The 22,785-nt window shown below is 45.8% G+C and overlaps 3 protein-coding genes across 3 annotated transcripts in view; 1 reads left to right on the top strand and 2 right to left on the bottom strand.

The window, feature by feature from the left end:
- Window positions 1-4,986: 4,986 nt before the first annotated feature.
- Window positions 4,987-9,514, top strand: LOC134539672 (uncharacterized). The gene is made up of 3 exons (XM_063381860.1): window positions 4,987-5,373; window positions 6,504-6,669; window positions 9,504-9,514. The coding sequence occupies exons 1-3, from the start codon at window positions 4,987-4,989 to the stop codon at window positions 9,512-9,514; spliced, it is 564 nt and encodes a 187-aa protein (XP_063237930.1).
- Window positions 9,515-12,563: 3,049 nt separating this feature from the next.
- Window positions 12,564-13,001, bottom strand: LOC134539671 (basic salivary proline-rich protein 4-like). Its single transcript, XM_063381858.1, has one exon. The coding sequence runs from the start codon at window positions 12,999-13,001 to the stop codon at window positions 12,564-12,566; it is 438 nt and encodes a 145-aa protein (XP_063237928.1).
- Window positions 13,002-21,542: 8,541 nt separating this feature from the next.
- Window positions 21,543-22,785, bottom strand: part of LOC134539388 (calnexin) — a 102,562-nt gene continuing 101,319 nt past the window's right edge. Inside the window, exon 11 of the mRNA XM_063381382.1 lies at window positions 21,543-22,638. Within this exon, the coding sequence (XP_063237452.1) occupies window positions 22,561-22,638 (78 nt within the window). The 3' untranslated portion in view covers window positions 21,543-22,560. The remainder of the gene's footprint in view (window positions 22,639-22,785) is intronic.

Genomic DNA, 22,785 nt, shown 5'->3' with positions numbered 1-22,785 from the left:
GCGGGTGAGGTGGAGGGTAGGTATATGGGTTGGGGCATGTAAACAGGATGAGCTGAGAGCGAATGCATAGGATAGGCGAAGGTGACATTGGTGCTCGGGTGAGTACCGGTCGCCATGACAGTCGCAGATGGAAAATGAGATGGTGTGAATGTCGAAGTCAATGCCCGGCGACGTGATGTCACTGGGGGTGAGGGTGGTGGTGAGGGTAAAGGAGGTGGGGTAGGGACTGGGCTGCCTCCGGGGTGCATTTGTTTTGGGGGTTCCTGTACCTGACTGTCAGTTACTCCTCCTGCCACTGCCTCTACGGGTTAAAGTATTCTTTGGTCGATTGCGGCTAGTTTGCTCCGCAATTGGAAATTGAGACCAGGAATCTGTTGCCTACATTTCTCAATCTCCTTTTGGTAGATCCCATTTAATTTTTTGGTGGCTACTATTGTGAGGTTGGTAAATCTCGTGCCAATATGACTCAAGCGAGTTAGCGCACGTAAGATGTTGTTTTTATTTGTCTCGTTTTGTATAGAATTAGTGTAACTGTGGAGTTCCTGAAATTTACTACAAACACAGCTAAATTCCTCCAAAGAGTCCAAGTCAGCGAGATTAGTGACTTGTGGTTGAATTTCTTCGGCACACACAGTACGGAATCTTCTCCGGAGCATGCCCATGTTACCGAGGATTGACAAACCTCGAAATCGGAGTTCGTACTCCAGCTCGTCACGAAAGAGATACTCCGGCGTGAGCATTGTGTCCCTTTCGTAGGTGAAGCTTGGTCCAGTCTTACGAGGACAGCAAAACATATACAAATATTTACGTTGGTTGGTCAACCAACAAAGGCTTAAAACTATGGTTGAAACAGTACCTTAAATTCTACACAAGACACTCTTAATTTAACTTAGCTTAATAATATCATAGTCGCTCCGACGGGTCGGAAGTATGTGCCCAGAATACAAAAAGTTAAAAATTGCTGCCGGCAGACGAATGAGTTGGTACGCCTGTTGGCGTCTCTCTCAGAGGTAAGCGACCTCCGGGACTTGCGGGACTAAGGGGTGTGTGTGTGTGTGTCCGCGCGAGCCTTAGACACGAACGAGATATGATAACACCGCCGGTCGCCCGGGGTGCAGGGGAGGAGGGGCTGTCTACGGCCTTGTCAACAGCACGTTTGGGAACGCTCCGGGGGGGGGGGGGGGACAGCTGGCTGGCTGAAGGACGTCTCGCGCGCTACGCGCTAGCCTAAGTCCACACGGGAATTTAACTCAAGATAAATTTTAAAAATTTAACTCATTATAACTAGGGGGTGTACCAGCGATCAGTTTACAATATTATTACAAAATTGTTATTATCACAAATTAATTTTAAAAAAATTTTGTACTTTTATTTTTAGTTTAGGTATGCTTATATTATTCAGGTATGCCTATAGACCAAGGAAACCATGCTCTGCTACCAAGTTGTAACACCCTTCGTGCCTCAAAATTGAATTATTTTGAATTAATTAAAAAGGTGCCTTGGAAACTTGCGGGATAAAAAAAAAATAAGTTAAATAAATTGATTTACCAGAGGCGACACGAGGTGGGGAACAAACAAAATTTAGAAACTTCCTGTAACAAGCAAGGAGGAAGTGGGTGGATCGTTAAAATCAATAAATAAAAAACTACACGATTAACTTCATCTATAGTTTCCCTGTTTTATTTGCCCTGATGAATTATTTTGTTTCCATTACTTTACATACAAAAGGTTTTAACAAGTTTCAAAGATTTAAAAAAAAAAAAAAAAGAAAAACGAAAAGAGGCCGGCCGGAGATTATTTAAAACAATTTACATTCTTAGTTTGAAATATACACATTTGCATTATGAGTTTCACACCCAAAATTGGATATGAATCTGATGATTACATTGATAATTAGTTCTGTTCGTTCTACATGTCCTTGAGGAAAACACTGGTCGCTGGTGGGTGGGTCATCCGCTTAAGATAGTTCGTAGCTAGGTAAGGGGGAAAAGTTGAATTTACATTACCACCCGAGGTCTTCAAAACGATCACGTCGGGTAGTAGAAATGTTTCTTCTAATGTGACCCATGGAACAGAAAGGGGGGTGGGGGACCACGAGATGGGAGCATCAGTCTCTCCCTGTCATCGACCCTGTCAAAACAGGGGAGTTGCCCAGCACGCTGCAGTCTTGGAGTCAAACAGGATCTGGAGCTCGCGAATTGCGCGGCAGGACGCGGATGATTTCTTCATAATAACAATTAAAGGGAAAAAAAAATTTTGAAGGCAAATACTTAAACTATGCAGACAGACTAATCTACTAGGATTGACTTGAGGGATAGCATCCCTTATACAAAGCGACTACATAGTCGTTAGCGATCGGATGAAGTCTTGCCGATTCGCCGATACTCGATGGAGATCTGTCTGCAGACGCGACGCGAGTAGATCTGTGTCGCGGCAAACCGCGTCTCGTAATTAAAAGTGCCCGCCGGCTCTAACAGGTGGAGGGAGGTCTGGGCCGCCGAAAGATTCCGAACTTGCCCGAATGCGGGCGAGAAAAAAACTCTAGCAGGAGTCTTGAAGTTGGCCTCACTGGGCGACAGTAGAGAACTCTGTCGGAGGGGTCTGAGTTGAAAACAATCGACTCGCGCCTGGCGTCCATATAACTCAAGGGAAAGCAGGTGCTGCTCTCTGGCGCCCTGGAGTGTAGGTTAGCGGAGAAGTTCGCGACTTGGTCGCTAGGAAGCGCTTGTGATCAGTTTTGGCGCACTCGTTTTTTGCGAGGAGACCTTGAGGAGGCTCTTGGTTGACCAGGGGGTTACGACCGGTCATTGGTCTTACTTGGAACTGAGAAAAAGGGGGGGGGGGGGATAAAATGCAACACTGATGGGAATCTACGTCCCGTCGTGGCTGCAGAGGAGCGAACATAACACTAACACGTGATGAAAAAAGCCAATCTCAGCTCGTCTCTGCGAACTGGTCGCCTGCAAGCTACAGGCTTGTCTATGCAGTTAGGGTCACGAAGAGAAATGATATTACAGGCTTGAGGCGTGACTGAAGGCGGGGGAAATGGTAAGCTGTCTGCCAGTCAGGGATTAGGCCAGCAAAATATCCGATACGCAGATGGGAAAGGGGCTTCAGAGCACTGAGACAAAGTTTAACTCAGAGGAGTACACCAGACTAACAAATTTAAATCACACTCTAGTAGAGCAAATAAAATTTCCACACAAAAATTTAAAATCATAATAAAAATTTAAAATATATCGTGTCGAATTTACTAATTAACGGCACACCTCCAATAGCCATTATAATTCATGTGTGGTGTTGGCCCCGAAAAAGGACGGCTCGCTGCGTTTTTGTGTGGACTTCCGGCCCCTGAACGCCATCACCATCAGCTCACCTCCGCCCCAGATCAGTGTCGAGGCCGCCATCGCAGGTCTAGGACGAGCCAAAGTGTTCAGCACGCTTGACCTCAAGGCTGGCTATTGGCAGGTGCCCATACGGCCTGGGGACCGAGGTAAAACTGCTTTTACAACACCAGATGGGTGGCGCTTCCAATTCAGGGCCATGCCATTCGGCTTAAACTGCGCGCCAGCTACCTTCCAGGAGATGATGACACGGGTGCTAGAGGGGTATGTGGGACAGATTGCCATAGCCTACCTCGATGATGTCATCGTGTTTTCCGAGACATGGGAGGACCACATCTGCCACCTTGCCCTCGTCTTAGAGCGGCTCGCGACACATCACCTAACAGCAGCCCCAGCCAAGTGTTATATCGGAGCACTCGAAGTCGAGTTCTTAGGGCACTTGGTGGATGCGGCAGGCAACAGCCCACAACCAGTCCACCTGCGGAAAATCGCGGAGGCTGAGGTGCCGAGGACCCGCAAACAGCTACAACGTTTCGTGGGACTCGTTAACTGGTTAAGGAGCTATATACCGAACTTTTCAAATATCATTGTTCCACTCACTGACCTTTTGTCACCACGGTTGCGCTACAGGTGGGATGCGATCGCACAAAATGCCTTTGACCACATTAAGGCTGCATTCACAAGCTGCCACACATTGGCACGGGTGGACCCAGAGCGCCGCCTGTACCTGCAAACCGATGCCAGTGCACTAGGGGTGGGAGCTGTGCTATTCCATCTGGACCAGAATGGAGACCGACAAGTCATCGACTATGCAAGTGCGAAGTTCGGCTCGGCAGAGTGTCGTTACCACAGTAACGAGCAGGAGTGCCTGGCTGTCGTGTGGGCCGTGAAGAAGTACCGCCCGCACCTGGAAGGAAAACCATTCACGCTCCGCACTGACAACAGGTGCCTGACCTGGCTGCACACCATGCAGGGGAGTAAGGACAAGCTGATCCGGTGGGCATTGTTCCTGCAATCTTTTGACTTTGAAGTCGAACACGTCCCCGGAACAGACAACCAGCTGCCCGACCTTCTGTCTCGCGAGCCAGATGAGAACAGCGAGCTAGCCGACCATGAAGACTGGGAGGATATGCTGCCACCCAGCCACCAAAACAGGCAAGCCCAACCAGATGCAACATGCACGCGGATTACAGCTGATGCCCAGGAAGACAACGTACCACCGAGTACAGCAGCCGATGTCCACCACCGAGTTTTGGAAGCCCAAGGGACGTCACCAGAGGCCGATCGACGGCGCCAACAGGCGACGATGGGGGAACATGACACCTGGTGTGTACGAGACGGGGCCGTGTGGTGCCGTACACCTGGACACCAAGTGGACTGGAAGATGTACGTACCACCTGAAGCCCGGGAAGCTGTACTACGGTTCTACCATGACCACGACTTCGCCGGCCATCCTGGCACCGACCAGATGAAGCGGGCTGTTTGCCAATATTACCACTGGCCCGGGGTCACCATCGATGTACGCGAGTACGTGCGCGAATGTCAAGTCTGTCAATCACGGAAGGCACGACGGCGAGATGGGGAGGAGCAGCAGCGGCCACGGGAACCCACCACAGCCTTCCAGACAATAGCGCTGGATGTGATGGGCCCATATCCACGAACACCGAGGGGGAACAGGTTCTTGCTTGTAGTAACTGACCTGTTCACCCGGTGGACGGAGGCCTATCCCTGTCGAAATGTGCGAGCCGCCACAATCACCAAGATCCTGGCACAAGAGTTCTTACCGCGCTGGGGCTACCCGCAGTCAGCCCTCTCCGACAATGGCAGCCAGTTCTTGGGCCGACAGTGGAGGACTTGGTGCGATGACCACCAAATACAGCACCACACCACACCCGCATACCACCCGCGGGCAAACCCCACCGAACGCCGCAACCAGGAGCTGAAGGCGCAGATGCGCATACGCCTCAGCTCAGACCATGCGCAGTGGGACAAGCACATTTCAGATGCCCTGTTCTGCATGCGCCGTCGGGTGAATGCGGCAACTGGTAGAACACCCGCCGAGATGGTTCAGGGACACAATCTACCCCTGCCCGGTGAATGGGCCACGCATGGAGTACCACACCCGACAGAAGGACCGGAAGAGCGAGACCGCCGCCGCACAGCCACACACGAAGAAGCACGCCAACAGCAAAAAATCTATGCGATGGAAATAACACCAATGACGAACCGCACGCCACCCACCGTACAAGCAGGAGACCAAGTGTTTGTGCGTGTCCATCCCCTGTCGGCCACACCACGTAATTACTGTGCAGGATTGGCCCCCCTTTGGGGAGGCCCCTACATGGTACAGAGACGCCTGGACCAGACCACATACCTCGTGCGCTTAGGTGGACGGCGGGTGAAGAAGATTCATCGTGATAACCTGCGCCTTGCCACACTCCCAGGAGACAGGCTCTCAGAATCGCCTCTAACACTGACTCCACCAGAACACCCAGCACCCAGGAGAGAACTGGACGATCCAACCACCTTTGAGGGTGAGGGGGACGAGGACCAGAACGGTGGGCAAGCCTCATGCCGACGGTTCAGATGCAAACGATTACCACGAGTAATTATCACTGATGTCTCGGCGGATGAAATAACATTAGATGCAGACGAGGCACCAAGTACACCACCGGTCGTGACCAAACCGTACGAGAATGACCCCGATGCACCTGTGTCACTGACCCGGGGAGCCTGGGGCCACCTGGCATCCCTGGAGGATGCCCACTTCACTGGAGGATGCCCACTTCACTGTCCATGTGATCGAGCCGAATGACGAGGCTAACAAACAGCCCCGCCGGCCAACCCAGCACCCGTATCACCTGGATGATAATGGCCTCGATGAGCCAATGACCCCACAGCGACAAATTCAGCGACCAATGCGAACAAGGCTGTTCACAGGCACAGACACCGCACCTGATAGGAGCAGCGACCACGTGCTGGCACCACCCGCAATGGAACCAGAGGAGGACCAAACCAACCAGAGCTCGAGTGGTCCGGCATCACCCGGGATTCCAGGAAGTGAAGAGACCATGTCGGCCACCCAAACTGACCTCCGCCAACATGAAAACCTGACCGGACGGCCCCAACGGGTCAGACGGCCACCGGGATACCTTGCAGACTACCACCTGGGAACAATCCGGGGTGTCCGGTCTGCTGATGCAGCCCCTGGGTGCACACAGCGGGATGACCTGTGAGCAGAGCGCGAGCCCTACCAGCTGCTGCCACCCCAAGCGCCTCCAGCTTGAACCTGCTGCCAATGCTAGGGGTGCGACCATGCTGCGGGGTACCTATCGCCGGGAAAGACCGGGCTTCTCCAGGGGGGGGGGGGGGCGTTTGACGTTGTACTGCCTGTGACAGTGAAGCCCGGTCTCCACCCCGCCAGTACCTTACCCCGCTGCGAGACCGTACCCCTAGCCTAGCCTATGCAGGCTGACGCTGCCCCCCCCCCCCCTCTTAGGCCAGCCGCAGTCAACGGTAGTCGACAACGGGTCATCAACTAGGATGGACGTGCTGTTCCCCGCGTTTCCCCTTCGTTCAAAAACCATCAAGTAATTACGTGCGTGTGTTCATTGTGTTGAGACACCATATAGCCTAGGAGCTTAGTAGTGCACGCTGGGGCCGACGACCCACCACAACAACGGCTAGACGCTTTAAGACTAGCCTGGCGCCCTCCCGGAGAACAAACACCTCAACAGAGACACCAGCAACTACTAGGCTCACCTCCGGGTATCGAGTTCAAGACCCCGGGTGATGGCATTACGTTATCATCAAAACAACAGTACTACATAGATTTTGTAACATGATTAATGCATCAAACTAAGTTCGTATGTATATGATAAAATATATGGGTACTATTCTTTAACAATATTAGAAAAATTAAATACAAATAGGTTTTCATACTTTATATAATAACTAATAACAATAACAACTTCACTAGTTATTTTGAGCTATGTATGCGTGACGCGCAGAACTGGGAGAGAGAAAGCGAAACAGAAGAGGCTTATATCCAACAATAACGAAAGTATGCTGTTGTAAAAAGGATAGCTGCTGTTAACTTCCTACATTTATTTAATTTACTTAGCTCGGATCAAAATATTACTACTTATATTACAGTAAAACCTTTTTGTTGCGACCCCATTTATTGCGACCACCTCTCTATTACAACCCGATTTCGAGGAACCGTGAAAAAATTGCAGAAAATCGGACAGAAAATAAGTTTCTTGTGGTGAGTAGCATGTTACTGCGTTTCTCTTGCTGAGTGCTGTACTGCCGTAGGCAGCGCATATCTAAAAATAGATACCACTTCCACGTCCCTTTGCCAGCAGGGTGCAGATCAAGGTTTTTGTGGCAACGTGTTTACGTTTAGCTTTTTGCGAGTGTCTAGTGTGGTACGCAGTTAAGGCAAAGCTAACTGCTGGATTTCTCTTGATTTTGATTACTATCGGTTGACAATACACAGCGACCGACTGGATGCACGCCCGCCTCGACTTGTTTTAACTGCCGCAGCGATGTTTATTTTGACAGCTCAAGCAATTATCTTTTCCCGTGGGTTGATAGAAAAAGGTCGCTTCACCCAGCATAAAAAAAAAGGCTACGCCACTTATTCCTCACGCAGGAAACACACTGGCTGCCATCTGTCTCCCCCACATTTATCTTTCTTCTAACATTCCACGTCTCACCTCTCGCGCGAGCAATAACGAAGCGAGCACGCATTGGGCTGTTTTATGCTTTGTTTGGTGACAGCAGCTTGAGTTTATTCGGTATATTCCTTTTCATAGGACCCTTGCCATTAAAATCTATTTATATTTAAGTTTGAAAGCTTGTAAATTCCTTGCCAGAGATGACTGAACTCGAACTTGGTGTGAAAAGTGACTTATTTTGACCCCTCCCTCACTGCTTTAGTACACCATTCATAATAGCCCAATTATACAGGAAATGAGCATTTTCTCACTTAAGGTTTTTCAAAGGAAGCGAAGTTGGGGTGTTATAAGGGAGGACACTAGATGGTTGTGTGTCTGGGAGGGATGAGCTAGCCTGAACTAAGTGTATTTTGTTTGGGAGGGTCTGGGTTAGGGAAGACTCTAGGTGCGTCCCAGGCCGAAGCCTTTACGCCTATTCATGCTGGGTTTAAGCCATGCAGACAAGGGAGCATGCATTGTGTGCTTGTTCGGGGATTGGCCAGCCATGGCGGCGATTGGCGCCATGACTAACTCCTATTCTTAATACTAGACTATAACTAGATAAATTGGGCCCAGGTAAAACCTCCATAGACAGAGGGAAAACCCTGGGCACTTTCATGCGGGATGCAAAATTTCATGCATTAATTACGAGCAGGTTGGTTACAGGAACAGAAGGATGGTTCAGGAAGAAGAGTTGGTCAGAGTAGAAAGAGTCTACCATGCAGGGGTTGGGCGCTTGGACGGTTGTGTCCGCTTGTGGTGTTTAGGGGCACTGGTTTTTTGGGGGCGACTTAGTCGTTTCCCCCCAGCTGCCAGCCAGCTGAAACTTAATACTATTTTGTATTCTAAATCTAAATGATATGTGTTGTAGCGCATGTGTGGGCATTAAATGTTTTAAATACGTTAATTATCCGCGAGCTGAGACAAGGGCCTTACTCCGGAGAAACTATAGCTTCAGGTCGCCTGTCGCCTGTCAATGGCTGTCGGCACTTAGAGAAATTAGTTCGTCCATCATTGCTTAACCCATTATCACAGCATCTACGCTTCAAGCTACGAATAATTAATTTAAATAGTGTATCCGCGAGTTGGCGCGTCAGGAATCACTCAGGAAAAGGACACAGCACTTGTTGCCTGTCGCCAATAAGGGCAGTCGGTCAGTCGCGAAACTATCCAGTTCTTTCATCGCGAGCCCTTTAGCCCCAACTTCTACGCTTGATTTTCTACGATTTTGTGTGCGTGTAGTATTAACTGTTGATGTGTTTAAGAGCTGCCAGCATACTTGTGTGAAGTGCACTAGGAGAACTGTGCATTTTAAAAACACGCCTGCCCTCGCTATGTTAAAGTATAGGGTAGAATTTTCTCGCCAGTCCGCAGCCGTTTGGTCAGGGTCTGGCTTTTTCGGTGAAGCTGCGTCGAGCGTGGCTGGGTGACCGCGTAGGCGCGCTGTGATTGGCCGCAGGGTCCGGCCAATGACAGGTCACTACGGTGGTCGGTGCGCGAGTACCATTTTCGGTCGCTTAAACTTAATTATTTCATCTGGGTCATATTGTCCGAGGGATGAAACAAGTGGGTTTTGGTTTGTCGCACATTTATCACAAAATGTTTGTGTAGTTCGAATGTAGAAATCGTGTAATGTCTCCATGTCTGTTTCCCTATGGAGTGCTTCTACTGGGCAGTACCTGGGGGCGTCTGTGGCGATACGAATGCATCTATTTTGTATTCGCTGCAGTTTTAGTAAATGTGTTTTGGCTGCTGTGGCCCACACGGGGGCCGCATAAGTAATTATAGGTCTGATGAGGGCAGTATACAGGGCCAGGCCATTGTTACATAGTGCCCCCCCCCCCCCCCCCCCCCAGGCACCTACTCATTACTGGGTAGAGTGAGCTCATTCTCCCATATGCTTGGCCGCGCTTGGTGTCTATATGGTTTCGCCATAGTAGTTTGCGGTCTATAATGACTCCTAAGTATTTAGCTGCATCCTTGTGTGGTATATTTTCGCCAAATAAGGTGAGCTGTGGCCTGTTGTTTGGTTGTGGTAGATTTTTGCGTGTAAATATTACTACCTCTGACTTGGTGGTGTTAATTTTAGTGCGCCATTTTGTGCACCACTGTTGCATTGCATCTAGTGCGGTTTGCAGTCTAGTCGTAGCTAGGCGCAGATTATGTGATCTGCTATACAGAACCGTGTCGTTTGCATAGCAGCCTAGTTTCACGAGGCGGTGCTCTAGTTTGGGTATGTCACTTACATACACATTAAATAATACTGGCCCTAAAATGCTGCCTTGTGGTACGCCGGCATGTATGTGTTTGAGTGTAGATTAAGTGCCTTCCGCAGTGACTCTAAATGTTCTATTGGCCAGGTATGATGCTATTAATTTTACGTAACAGTCAGGGAAACCTGTTTCGTACAGTTTGTATATTAAACCTACGTGAAAGACTCTGTCAAATGCTTTTTCAACATCTAGGAATGTAGCAATTACATAATCCTCGATATTGTATGCGCTAGTGATTTCCTCTGTGAGGCGGACTAGTGGCTGTATTGTAGAGTGCGCTGCGCGAAAACCAAACTGCTCATTGGGCAGGATGTTATGTTCACGTATGTGTATATTTAACCTATGTAATATAATACGTTCGGCTACTTTTGACAGCGTACTTAAGAGACTTATTGGTCTGTAGTTTTGCGGGAGGGATTTGTCTTTCCCTGGTTTGTGAAAGACAATGACATTTGCCTCTTTCCATTGCATAGGGAAGTGCTGTAATACTAAAATTGCATTAATACATGCAGCTAAGTATTCCAACGTTTCGTCTGGGAGTTGTTTTAAAACAATAGCTTGGATGCTATCGTTTCCGGGGGCTTTTCTGGGTTTCATTCGCTTAATGACCCTTTTAATTTATTGTGCGAAGGTGAGTGTCGGTTCCACTAGCACTGGTTGTTGTAGTTTAGTGCGTAGTTCCCTGTATATGTGGGCAGTGAATTGCCTATCGCAAGGCTGGTTGTGCGGCTGGAATGCAGTTACCAGTGTTTTTACAAAGGCTTCTGCCTTGTCCGCGGGTTTGAAAGCTATTCCCGTGTCAGTTTGTAGGGGAGGAATTTTCTGTGATTTATTGAGTATACGTTTCGTCATAGTCCAGGCGCTATTGTCCTGGATTTTAAGTTTAGAAATTTTGTGTTCCCATGTGCGGGCGCGCCAGAGGTCTATTTCTTCCGATATTACCGTCTGCAATTCATTTATTCGGCGCTTGGTTTCGGCCTGTCTGTGTCTCGTGTACCGTCTACATAGACGGCTTTTTTGTGCTATTAATTGCGAGATGTATTCTGGCAGCTCGTCGCTCTAACCTAATCTCCTTTTCTGGTATGCACGCAGTTAACCCGTCCTGTATTTTTGTTGTGAGGTCAGCTATCGCTGCCTCCAATTCATTGCCTGTTGTGATATTAAGCTCTGTCGCGTCAGGCAAGGCATGTATTAAATGATTTTGAAAGCCCCTCCAATCGGCGCGGTGATAGTCTTTAGTTTCGCGGGGCGTGTTGGTTTCTGTGTTCGCATTCTCAAATAGAATGTGAAATGGGAAGTGGTCTGAGGACATTTCGTGTACCACTTCCAGCTCGAAACCTGTATTAAAACGCTTATTAATAACTATGTCCAGTATGTCAGGAAAAGAATTTATTCGGCCTGTGTCATGAGTAGGCTCTGAGGGAGCATGCACATGGTAATTTCTGTTAAGTTGATGCGTATAGAGCAGTCTACCGTTCGCTGTAGTGCGCCTGCAGTTCCACTCTATATTCTTAGCATTTATGTCCCCGATAGCCAGGAAACACGGACCTACATTGTATAAAGCCTCCAGGTCTGCCACGGTAAGTGATCGGCCTGGTTTAGCATATATGGATATTTTTTTGACTTGTTGTCTATTAATGACCAGGTTAATGCCTACAGCTTCTAAGTTAGGGAACTGTGGGAGCTGGCATTCTGTATGTTTAATGCGCCTATGTACAGCTAAAGCTACGCCTCCACGTCTGGCGCCGTTATCCCTATTGTGCCTATAGATGACATAATTTAATATAGTAAGTCGGTCTGCCTGTTGTAAAAAGTTTCGTTAATTGCCGCGATATCAATTTTAAAGTTATTCAGGTGATAAATAAATTCTGATATTTTATTTATAATTCCACGTGCATTCCAGAAAAGGATTTTGTATAGACTATTATTATTATTTCCGGCCGATTGCGTTTGGTTCGGACCGGAATTATTTGCTGCCATTGAGGCGAGCAGTCAGGAGCTTTACGAAGCCCATGGTGGCCTGTATTTTGGCTGTGAGCTCCGTTTGCGGATTGCACCATATGGCCATTAGTTGGCACATTGGCATGATGGTCGCGGCCAGGTTGGGGTCTGACTTGAAGGTCTCGGATTTCTCCAAGACCTGGAGGAAGTCCTCCAACACTGGTTGTTTCGTTTGTGCGGGCTCGGGCGCGGGCTGGGGCGCCGATGACGGCCCAGAGGTGGTGTCAACTGCCATTGCGTCGGCAGGTGCAGGCGAGGCCTGCTGTGCCTGAGCAGGGGGGGGCCTGCTGCTGCCTGCTGGGCGTTTTGGCCGGTGGCTGCAGTGCGGGAGTCGCAGGTGTGTCGCGCGGTTGGCGGGGGGCGCCCTTGCCATTCTTGTGGCCGCTCGGGTGTTTTTTAAAGTGCGGCTTGGGCTGGCCCTGGTGCTGTCGGCATGGCCGGTAGTCATTTGCGTAGACAGGCCACTCCGTCTCGCGGTACGTCGGCTCCTGCGCGAGGGGCGCAAACCTGTTTTGCGCGGGCGCTGGAGGGCCCCAGGGGCGGTGCCTGGGTGGCTCTGGTGGGCCCGAGTGCTGGCGCGGGTTGCCAGATTGCTGGCCTGAGGGGCCTTGTGGTTGGGGCGGTGTTTGCGCTGCCGCCGCAGCACGCCTATTTGCGCGCATGTCGAATTTGGACTGGCGCTCTCGCTCGCGTCGTGTTTGTGGCGGTAGATGTCGGCGCTACTCAGCCTTGTAGACCGGGCAGCCCCGGTAGTTGGCCGCATGCTGCCCTTTGCAGTTGGCGCAGCCCACATACTCTCGATTGCCCCTGTGCGGGCAGTCCGGAGCGCGGTGCGGACCGCTGCACCAGCGGCAGACAGGCTTTGAGTTGCAGCCCTTGCCGACGTGGGTGAAACGCTGGCAGTTGCTGCACTGGTTTGGTCCTTCCGGGTGGCAGTAGCTTTCTACTCGAATGTGCATGCCCGCGAATTCGCGGATGGCAAGGATTTGTTCGCTGTCGCAAGTCTGAGGGACTTCGACCACAAGCTTGTCGCATTTTTGGCGCGTGTGTCTGTTCTCCAGGAACCAGAACGACTGCACTGGCAGTCGCATGTCCTGGAAGTTTTCGGCCACGAATTCGGCGGGGGTCTCCCTGTGGACTCCCCTGAACACGAACTTGTTAGGGATTTCGTCCTTCTGCAAGAGGACGGAAAACTGTGCACCGATGGCCTCAAGGGCCCTAATTGCTGATTGGTATTCGGGCACGCTCGCTGTTTGAATTTGGAGCTGGTCACGGCCGCGGTTATACACAGTGAATTTGTCCTGAAGGGATTACTTCAGGGCGCGGTAGATCGCCGGGTAATTGTGGGTGGCGACCACAATCGCGTACAGCGGCTTGATCTGGTTCCATCCGGGTTTGGCCGTTGCCTGTGCGGGCTGGTTGGTCGCTGCCGCGGGCGCAGGGGGCGGAGGGCCCTCTTCCTGGCCGTCCATTGCCTCGTGGTGCCGCTTGAGGCGCTTGTCCGGCACTGTTTGCCACTCGCCGTCGCCAGTTTCTCTCGGTATCGCCGCTGATGGTGTTGCCTCCATGTCGTCAGTCAGTGTCAGTGACAGCCTAACTGCACTTGCCTCACCCACTGACCGCTTCCCTGGGACTTAGTTAGCCAGGGTCGTGGCTAGACCAAAGGGTGCTGCACCCTGGGTGTAAGCAGTGCTGCTGGTTGCTGTTAAGTCTATGTCAACAGCACAACTGTTACCCCTGTGCGCTTAGAAGCGCACAGGTAACCTTCTGCGGGCTGTGGAGCACTAAAAAGTGCAAGCACAGCTTGTAGCTCTCTTCAACTCTTCACTCCACGCTGTGGCTTGAAGGTCTCGCAGAGCTGCTCGTCAGGACGTCCTCTCTCCTCGGAAACCGGGCGCCGAATCCAAATTCGACTTTTCTTTTCGAAAAAAAAATTGGGTGAGCTTATGCATGACGCCGCTTTCGCCAGCCAGCCAGGCGGGCTTCGTGTGCGCCCACTCGCGTTGCAGAACCTACCACTGCCATATTTTTAAAGGAAATGTCCCATTATGTTTTTGTTATTCTTACATGAACATTATTGGAAGTATTAAAGCCGACACAAAAATATACTGTGTGTTAAAATTAACAGATTTTAATGATCTTTCATTTCGTTTTTTTTTATTTTTATTTTTTTTATTTTCACATTTTGGTCAAAATGTCCCATTTTTTTTACGGTTCCCGAGAATGTATTCGTAAAATCACTGCTTCGTTAAATCCGGGGTTCGTGACATCGGGGTCTAGTGTATTTAACTACGGCAACCAGAAAACATTCATGTAAACTAACCAGTAGAAATAAACTGTCTTTTGACATATTTTCTTTAGAGGTGGCCTGTAGGGCGACGGACTTGTCATGAATGTTGAAGTGGGTTTAAAGCAAAGTGACAGCATCCTGCCATTGTACGGCTGAGAGAGTAGCGAGTAGCGGTTTGAAATGAACTGAAAATTTCGGAAAACATTACGACCCTATTCCTGGGAACCGTGAGGGTTCGTTTGAGAGAGGTTTGACTGTATACTTAAAAGGCCAATACATATACGTACTGTATATAATTTTTTTTTTAAAAGTTTATTTAATATTTTTAGTTAAGATTTATATCAAATAGTTGAACAGTATATGTTTTTGTGCAATGGCAATAGACATTTCACGTTAATGTTTATGAATACTAAAATCAAAAAATATAGCATTCTTTGTAATTTTTAAGATATATATATTTTTTTGCAGTGGTTGTAAACTGCTTATTCGTGCTTATTTTTAAACCTGATAAAGTCATTTCAGATTAAAAATTTTTCTGCCATCAGAACTTTAGCCATTCTGTCATTAATACATTTTAACTGGGTATGTACACATTTACATTGTACACGTTCACTATACTTTTAATACATAGAAATATTAGTTATTTTGAAGTGCAAATATCAAATTCAATCATATATGAATAATAAATTATACTTTTTGATATATGAAATGTTGATTATTCATATAGGCCTAATATGATAGGTTCCTAATATTGCTAACTTTAAAATGAAAGATTTTGACACAGTTCAAATTATTTGATAGCTATGATGCCTCTTAACTAACCAGGAGTTATACAATACACAATATTACAGTATTTTCACATGTGTAAATGTCGGGTCACATTATCAACAGCACTTATGTCACTGTTGCATGGAGTCCAGACACCTGGTGGTACAGTAACCTAACTCGCGAGCCGTAGTCCAGTGTGTGTTCAAATTAAATTCCAGACAGTAAGGTAAACCATTTTATAAATGGTGCTCTACACGAGACTAGAAACTGGTTTCAATGTATTATAGCAAACATTTCGCAACTATGGATACAATTGTTACAGCAAAAATTCTAGAGATAGCAGCAGTGTCGCACAAGTTAAATACTGTTATTCCAATTTTCTCAAGAACTTTTTAAGTTATTATTTTTTCTTTTTATGACCATTCAAGTGTACAAAATGTATTCCAGGATAGTTTACTACAATAAAATTTCATTAGGCACACCAATATGTTTGTTCATCCCCCGATATTCACGGAACTGAATAAATTCGAAATACCGTATTTTTGCGTGTATAGGCCCAGCGCGTGTACAGGCCGCACCATAGGTTTAAAAATAAAAAAACTCGTGTACAGGCCGCACGAGGAATTTTAAGCGCCGGAATGTTCATTATCGCCATCAGTAAAGGTGGCAACTGCACGCTCCCATGAAGCGACCGTAGGCCGCGCGTACTCTTGGCAACGCTACAGTTACATGTGTTGTGCAGCATGACCCTGGCGCGTGACCTTGCTAGCTAGTCGCCTAGCCTGCGCCATATTGATCAGCCTGTTGCTTCAGATCATCACGTGCGCGTGCTGCCTACAACCTTTCTCGGTCAAAACAAGTTCTTACACGTGAAAATGGGTAAAGTACGTGCAATGTATAGCGCTAAATTTAAACTACAAATAGTTAGTTACGCGTTAGAACACGGAAAAAGGGCAGCTGCCCGAAAATTCAGTGTCGATGAAAAGAATGTTCAGCGTTGGTACAAGGAAAAAAATACGCTAGAATCATTACCGAAAAACAAAGCTGCATTGAGGGGGAAAAAAAATGCAAATACCCGGAAGTAGAAGAGCAGTTGTACCAGAAAGTGCTAGCTACAAGAAAAAATGGGTTCTGTGTAACAACAGAATTGCTACTGTTTGATGCAAGAAAAATCACAACGGGCAAGAATATTCCTGCAACTGAATTTAAAGCAAGCTACGGGTGGTTACGCCGGTTTATGAAGAGAAGGGACTTGAGCATTAGGCGGCGGACTACCATCGCTCAGAAACTGCCGGAAGCATATGAAGAGATGTTGACGAATTTCCGAAAGTTTATTGTGCAGAAACGTAAACAGAACAACTACATGCTTGGTCAGATTGGCAACGGCGATTAAACTCCGGTTTATTTTGACATGCCAGAATCTACAACAATCGACCCGGCGGACTCCCGTTCAGTCAGCATTCGCACCACAGGAGCGGAGAAGCAGAGATGCACGGTAATGTTGAGTATCACAGCTGACGGACGAAAATTGCCTTCTGTTGTGTTGAAACGAAAGACAGTTCCAAAGGAGAAGTTTCCGCCCGGTGTAATCGTTCGTGCCCAGGAAAATGGTTGGATGACAGAAGGATTAGTTTTAGACTGGATCAATAGTGTCTGGTGCAAGCGGCCTGGGGCGCTCCTGAAACAGAAGTCGCTGCTGGTGCTGGATAGTTTCCGCGGCCATGTCTCGGAAAACATTAAAGACCGCCTTCTTCAAGATAAATGTGATCTTGCTACCATTCCAGGCGGACTTGCTGGGATGTTACAACCTCTCGATGTTGTAATCAATCGCCCATTTAAATCACATCTCCGTCGCCTGTACAACGAGTGGGTGCAGACGTCCCAGGAGAAAACAAAATCTGGTCACATGAAAAGGGCGTCGGCTGCAGAAATTTGTCGGTGGATCAGCGAGGCGTGGCGTGCGATTTCTCCTGAAATGGTATCTAAAAGCTTTAAGGTTACAGGCATTTTGAATGAAATGGATGGTACCGAGGACAATCTTTTTGTGGGAAGCAGAGGACGAAAATGACGACACCGACGATGTTGACGAAGTTGTCGACGATGAAGAAGTTGCCGACGATGTAGAAGTTGTCAACGATGATGAAGATGAAAGTGTATAAACATTTGAAACTTTGATGTGTAAAACATTCGTAAAATATTGCATTGTGTGACGAAAAAATTTCATCTTTGTCGCTGATGTAAATAGTTAGAAGTTTCTAAGTGTATGTCTTTTTAGTTCTCTATAAATTTTATATTTTCGTGGTCACTTGTCTTTGTTTACTTTGCTTATGGTGGGAATACAGAAATATTTGTTTACTTTGCACAAGGGCGGGAACATTGAAATGTTGCAACATTGCGAGGGCATTTTGCCGACGTATTTTGTCGAACAGTCGCCAAGTTCAATAATAAAAGTAAAATTTAATGCATACAGTTAATTTTCATAGGTAAAATGCTGTTTTATGCTGGTATTGGGCCTTTGGTGTTACTTTATTGTCATAGAAAATTGTTTCCTAGGTTAAAAAAAAAAAGTAAATAAATAAGTTGCGTGTTAGGCCGCACCCTAACTTTTTATCTAAAATTTAAGTAAAAAATGTGCGGCCTATACGCGCAAAAATACAGTAATGAAGCCAGTCTGCTAGCTGGATGAAATCAACGAAAAAATTAGCTCAGCGCATGCACAGAATTTGGGCAACAAATCGATAACAGTTAGGACACTAAACTCAGTTTCTAAAAAATTAGGGAATAACCTTGTCCTATTGTGCGCTAAGATTAGGGTACAGTTGTAGCATATTCCACACCTGAACCCTTATTTTTGTCTCTTGGAATACTGGCCTTAAACAGCTTTCGACATTTTGAGTGGAGGATGGTGAAGAGCTGTTTTCGGAATGAATCAACTACCTTGAGCCTGTTTTCTACCCTAGTATCAACACTTGTAACCTCCACATATTGGTGCTCTGTATGTCATCATGCTTTACAATTACTCTTCTGAGAACCCTGTTTTTAAGTCAAATTTCTACATGAAAATTAATTTATTCACAAATAAAATTTCATTTTAACACGGTGGAATTTTTTTAAAAATAGTGTTTTATCGCATAATCGTTGCACCATTATTTTAGAGCGTCAAAATTTGGAGAAAAGAAATTCTTGTATAAACGTTGTATGCTGTTTTTGGTCCCGCTGTTAGATTCTGAGCGTGTTGTGTAGGTAATTTTCCCGTATATAACAATGTATTATAAGTTGAAATTAGAGCTGGGCCGATCACCTATTTTGCCGATCATGCCGATGCCGATCATCTGCTGCCGATCTTGCCGATCTTCTGAGCCGATTAGAGCCTTTCAAGTACCTCTGATTACACGTTGCTTTTGACTGATCACTATAAACGGTGAAATATTCCCAGACAAAACTACTTTTCATTGACATGATTACTTAAAAATCACGACATCATAAATTTCACGGACTAGCAATTATACAGGTAAGCCCGGAAGGTCTTGTCAAGCTTCTCAGACACCAGCGTGCAGCTGGGTTAAGGCCAAGGTCATGTGACGTAACATCTCCCGAGGCTTACTGCGCCTTCGCAGCAGATGGATAAAAATAGTAAACTCCCAATTATACGTGTTCATTGGGACCCGCCGATGCCCGGATAATTGAAATTCTGTAAAAAAAAAATAAATAAATAAATAAACCCAGATAATCGGTTAACGGTAAGGGCCGCCTTCGAATTGTTGTCTCGGCTTAAAAAAATACGGCACTGCCTAGCCATTAGTTCACGGTCATTTACAACAGCCGAAGAGAGAAAGATAAGATCGTGCTGACCTTGTACACATAAATTTTGGGTAGCTCCCCACCCCCCGTCCTCCCCATCGATCAACCGAATGCCAGCCAGACACGTCACTCGCCAGGCGCCTGCCGTGCGTTGGCGGGCGGAAAGTAACTCTGCAGCACGTGAAACAACATTCAAACAAACGGAAAACGGGAAGCAGAAGTCAGGACATCCCCCTCACGTTTAAAGAGTGACAAATGTGACAGCTGAAAGGGGGGCGACACAAAGGGTCGGTACAAACAGCGTTGCAGTGTTTGCCGGCCGCCGGCCCGCGTGACGTTAATTTTAAGCGCTGACAATTTTGCTTCTCTTTTTTTTCTGCACTTTTAAATCGTCCCGGATTATCCGATTCCCGTATTAGCGCGTCACGGATTAACGATGTTCTACTGTGGGAAACAAAACTTTTCATCAACCAGGTTTTTATACAAAAGAAAGTTAAGATCTATTTCCCGCTAAACAGGATAAGAATATTAATTTCTCTAAACAAAACTTTCAATAGGCCATATTTGGCGAGAAAAAACTAAATAGATGAATTCCCGAAGAGGAGTAGTTTACTAACCACGAGACTACTAGCGCCATTAATCCGTACTAATTCCGTCGCGCGACGCGCGTCACTCTAATCTCTGGCGTCACATAACCAACCTAAACAACAGTCGCCATTCCGGTAATATTAACCGTAAATGGTAAACAAATACATAGTTTTCGGTTCGTAAATGATAAATAACTTTGCAAATAGTATAATGGAAAATTATTTTACCGAAAGTACCGTAAATATACGTGGAAATTGATACTTAGGTATGTAACTGTTCAATGTTTATAAAACTTACGGTATTTGTTTACTTTATTGGTATATTTTTTTTCGTGTGTGGTTAGTTTTAAATTATTAAATCCTATTATTTTTCAATGAATAATCAAATTTTCTTCCCGAAAAGTACCGTAAACAAACATGGAAAGTTGTTAGGTATAGGTAATTATTCAATGTTATAAGTTTGCAGTAGGAGACCAATGATCGGCTCAAATAATCGGCTATGTTTTGCCGATCATTATGATCGGCAAAATTAACAAAATCGGCCGATTACTACGATCGGGGATCGGCATCGGCCCAGCTCTAGTTGAAATGTAATATTCATTTGGATATTACAGCTTGCTTATTTTCTCAACAGAAATACAAAGTTGTCCGATGTGTAAATTTTAATTTAAAAACGCTTTCAAACGTTATAAACTTAATCTGTTCGTCTTCGTCGCCGCTGTGTACCGCTAGCCAGCGCTAATTGGCATCATTCATGTTTGGTTATGTTGATTCCTGTATAGTAGAGTACGTGCACATAGTCGAATATCGATATCTCGTCGACGACTGTATGCAACATGCACACTCTGTCTAGTGCCGCATTAACTACATTTGATACCACACACTCTTTCGTGGTACATGTGTAGTATGACTATAGTTATGCATAAGTTACGGCTCATTTTCAGGTCACAGTTTAAGTTTTTCTATTTAAAGTCGAACAAAATGTTTTTGTTGCATGACATATTAATTTAAATTGTTGGGTGTGTTTTTGTATAATCTACTTTTTAAATAAATGTACTTTCCATGAATAACTTTACCCAACAAAAAATGCCCTTTTTTTCGCATAAAAGTCGCACCCTTGCCTTTCAAACTTGATTTTAGTATAAAATGTGCGACGATTATGCGATAAAACACGGTACTTAAAAAATTAGTTTAGTTTTGGGTGGTACAGTTTACAAATTTCAATGCCTTCCTCTGATTGGACAGCAAACTAATATAAAGCTCAATGAAACAGCAATCAGTGTGTGCTGTTTGTCTGTAAAATAATGCCAATGGAGCCAGTTAATTTTTTTTCATTTATATAACAACTTAGTAATTATTAATGAAAACTTGTGTCAATACTGCATTGTTAATTTGGAACAGCTTTCACTCATACCATTTCTGCCATGTATGCACTGCTTTTTTTTATGATAAAGCTACAGTGGTGTAGTGGTGTAGTTGTGTGGGGGTGTGGGGGTGTCGAGACCCTACTACTGCATTTAACATTGATTTTATGAAAAAATTTACCTTCTACCTATTTTTCTGTCTTTGTATCAAGTGGGTGGTTGCCAAAAACACCAGTAGGCATTATAGTACAATATAACTGTACTGAAACTGAAGCTTTTTCTTTACATACTTTCAAAATAATTTCATCCTTTCTTTCTTCTTCAGCATCCACTTCTATTAGTCATATCTACGCCTAAAAAAGGAATATCTTAAGGGAGTGTTTGAACACTTGGCACAGTGCTGAGAGTTTTATTGCCAACAAAACTGCATGAAACAAAGACTAGCATATTTCCATTTAATGGAACACATTTTACAGACCTTCATATTTCTTTCTCTTTTCGTGTAAGCAAAACATTCTACACAAATGACAATAATATTAATTATTAACTTTAACAGAAATCACTTAATCAACCAAGACAACACAAATTCCACGAAATATAATATCTTCCCTAACATGCTTAAATGATAAAATCCATGCCCGTGCAGCCAAATAGTTATTTTACACAAACGGTAACTAATCCCAGAACAGTACAATAAAAGAAACCCATACAACACTCATTCCACAGACTATGGTCTCAACGGACCCGGTATTGACAGCTACAGCTATGAGCTCAGGTTAAAATAGTCCATTTTATAACACTGTACTAGTTTATAATTCTTGGGGGCAGTAATCTACAAAACGTCATGCGAGCATCATACAGACCTCAAATGAGTTTAAATATATTACCTATCTATTTAATGTTAACTAAGAACAAATAAAATCTAAATACCAAACATGTTAATAATAACAATTTACACTTTTCTGAAGCTGCCACAACTATATCGATTTTCTTTAAACTGTTAAAATATATCTCATGACAATTACTATATAAAGTATAAATATAATACATGTTAAGATATCCAAAGTTCAAATATACTGATCCTTGCAACACAAATGCAATTCACATCACACAGAACTGCACAGCAACTTTACCATACACTAGTCAGCAACATCATTTTTTTTTAAATATGTAAATGATACATTACAATTGTCGCACTTCAGCACGAGAAATGCCTCTAACTCTCAAAGGCCGACGATACAGTTTGGCATATGAAGTAAACACTAACCATGGTTCTACCATCAGCCTGTCTTGGGGAGGGGGAAATTACAAATGAGCGAACATAAAAAGGAATACAAGTTTTCGAGTCTGACACTGCAGGAGTGTTTCCAATGTCTGTGTGAGAGACCGCATTGCTTCAACGAGCGACGCATCAGTCGTCCTTCCTGAGGGTTCTCTTGCGCGGCGAGTGGCGTGCGTCACCGTCAGCTGCGTCCCCAGAGCGCTCCTCCTGCGAGACAATACAGTTCAACGTGTAAATAAAAACTCCTGTTACTAGAGCTGGGTCGGATTCCAGTAAAGGAAACGTGTCTTTCCTGAAATGTCGGGTGGGAAATTACTTTCTCCCATTTTGTTCCGGTGGTACACATGATCATGT

The sequence above is a fragment of the Bacillus rossius genome, chromosome 15, assembly GCF_032445375.1.
Source record: "Bacillus rossius redtenbacheri isolate Brsri chromosome 15, Brsri_v3, whole genome shotgun sequence".
In the NCBI taxonomy this organism is placed as follows: Eukaryota; Metazoa; Arthropoda; class Insecta; order Phasmatodea; family Bacillidae; genus Bacillus; species Bacillus rossius.
This window is presented reverse-complemented; position numbering and strand designations above follow the sequence as displayed.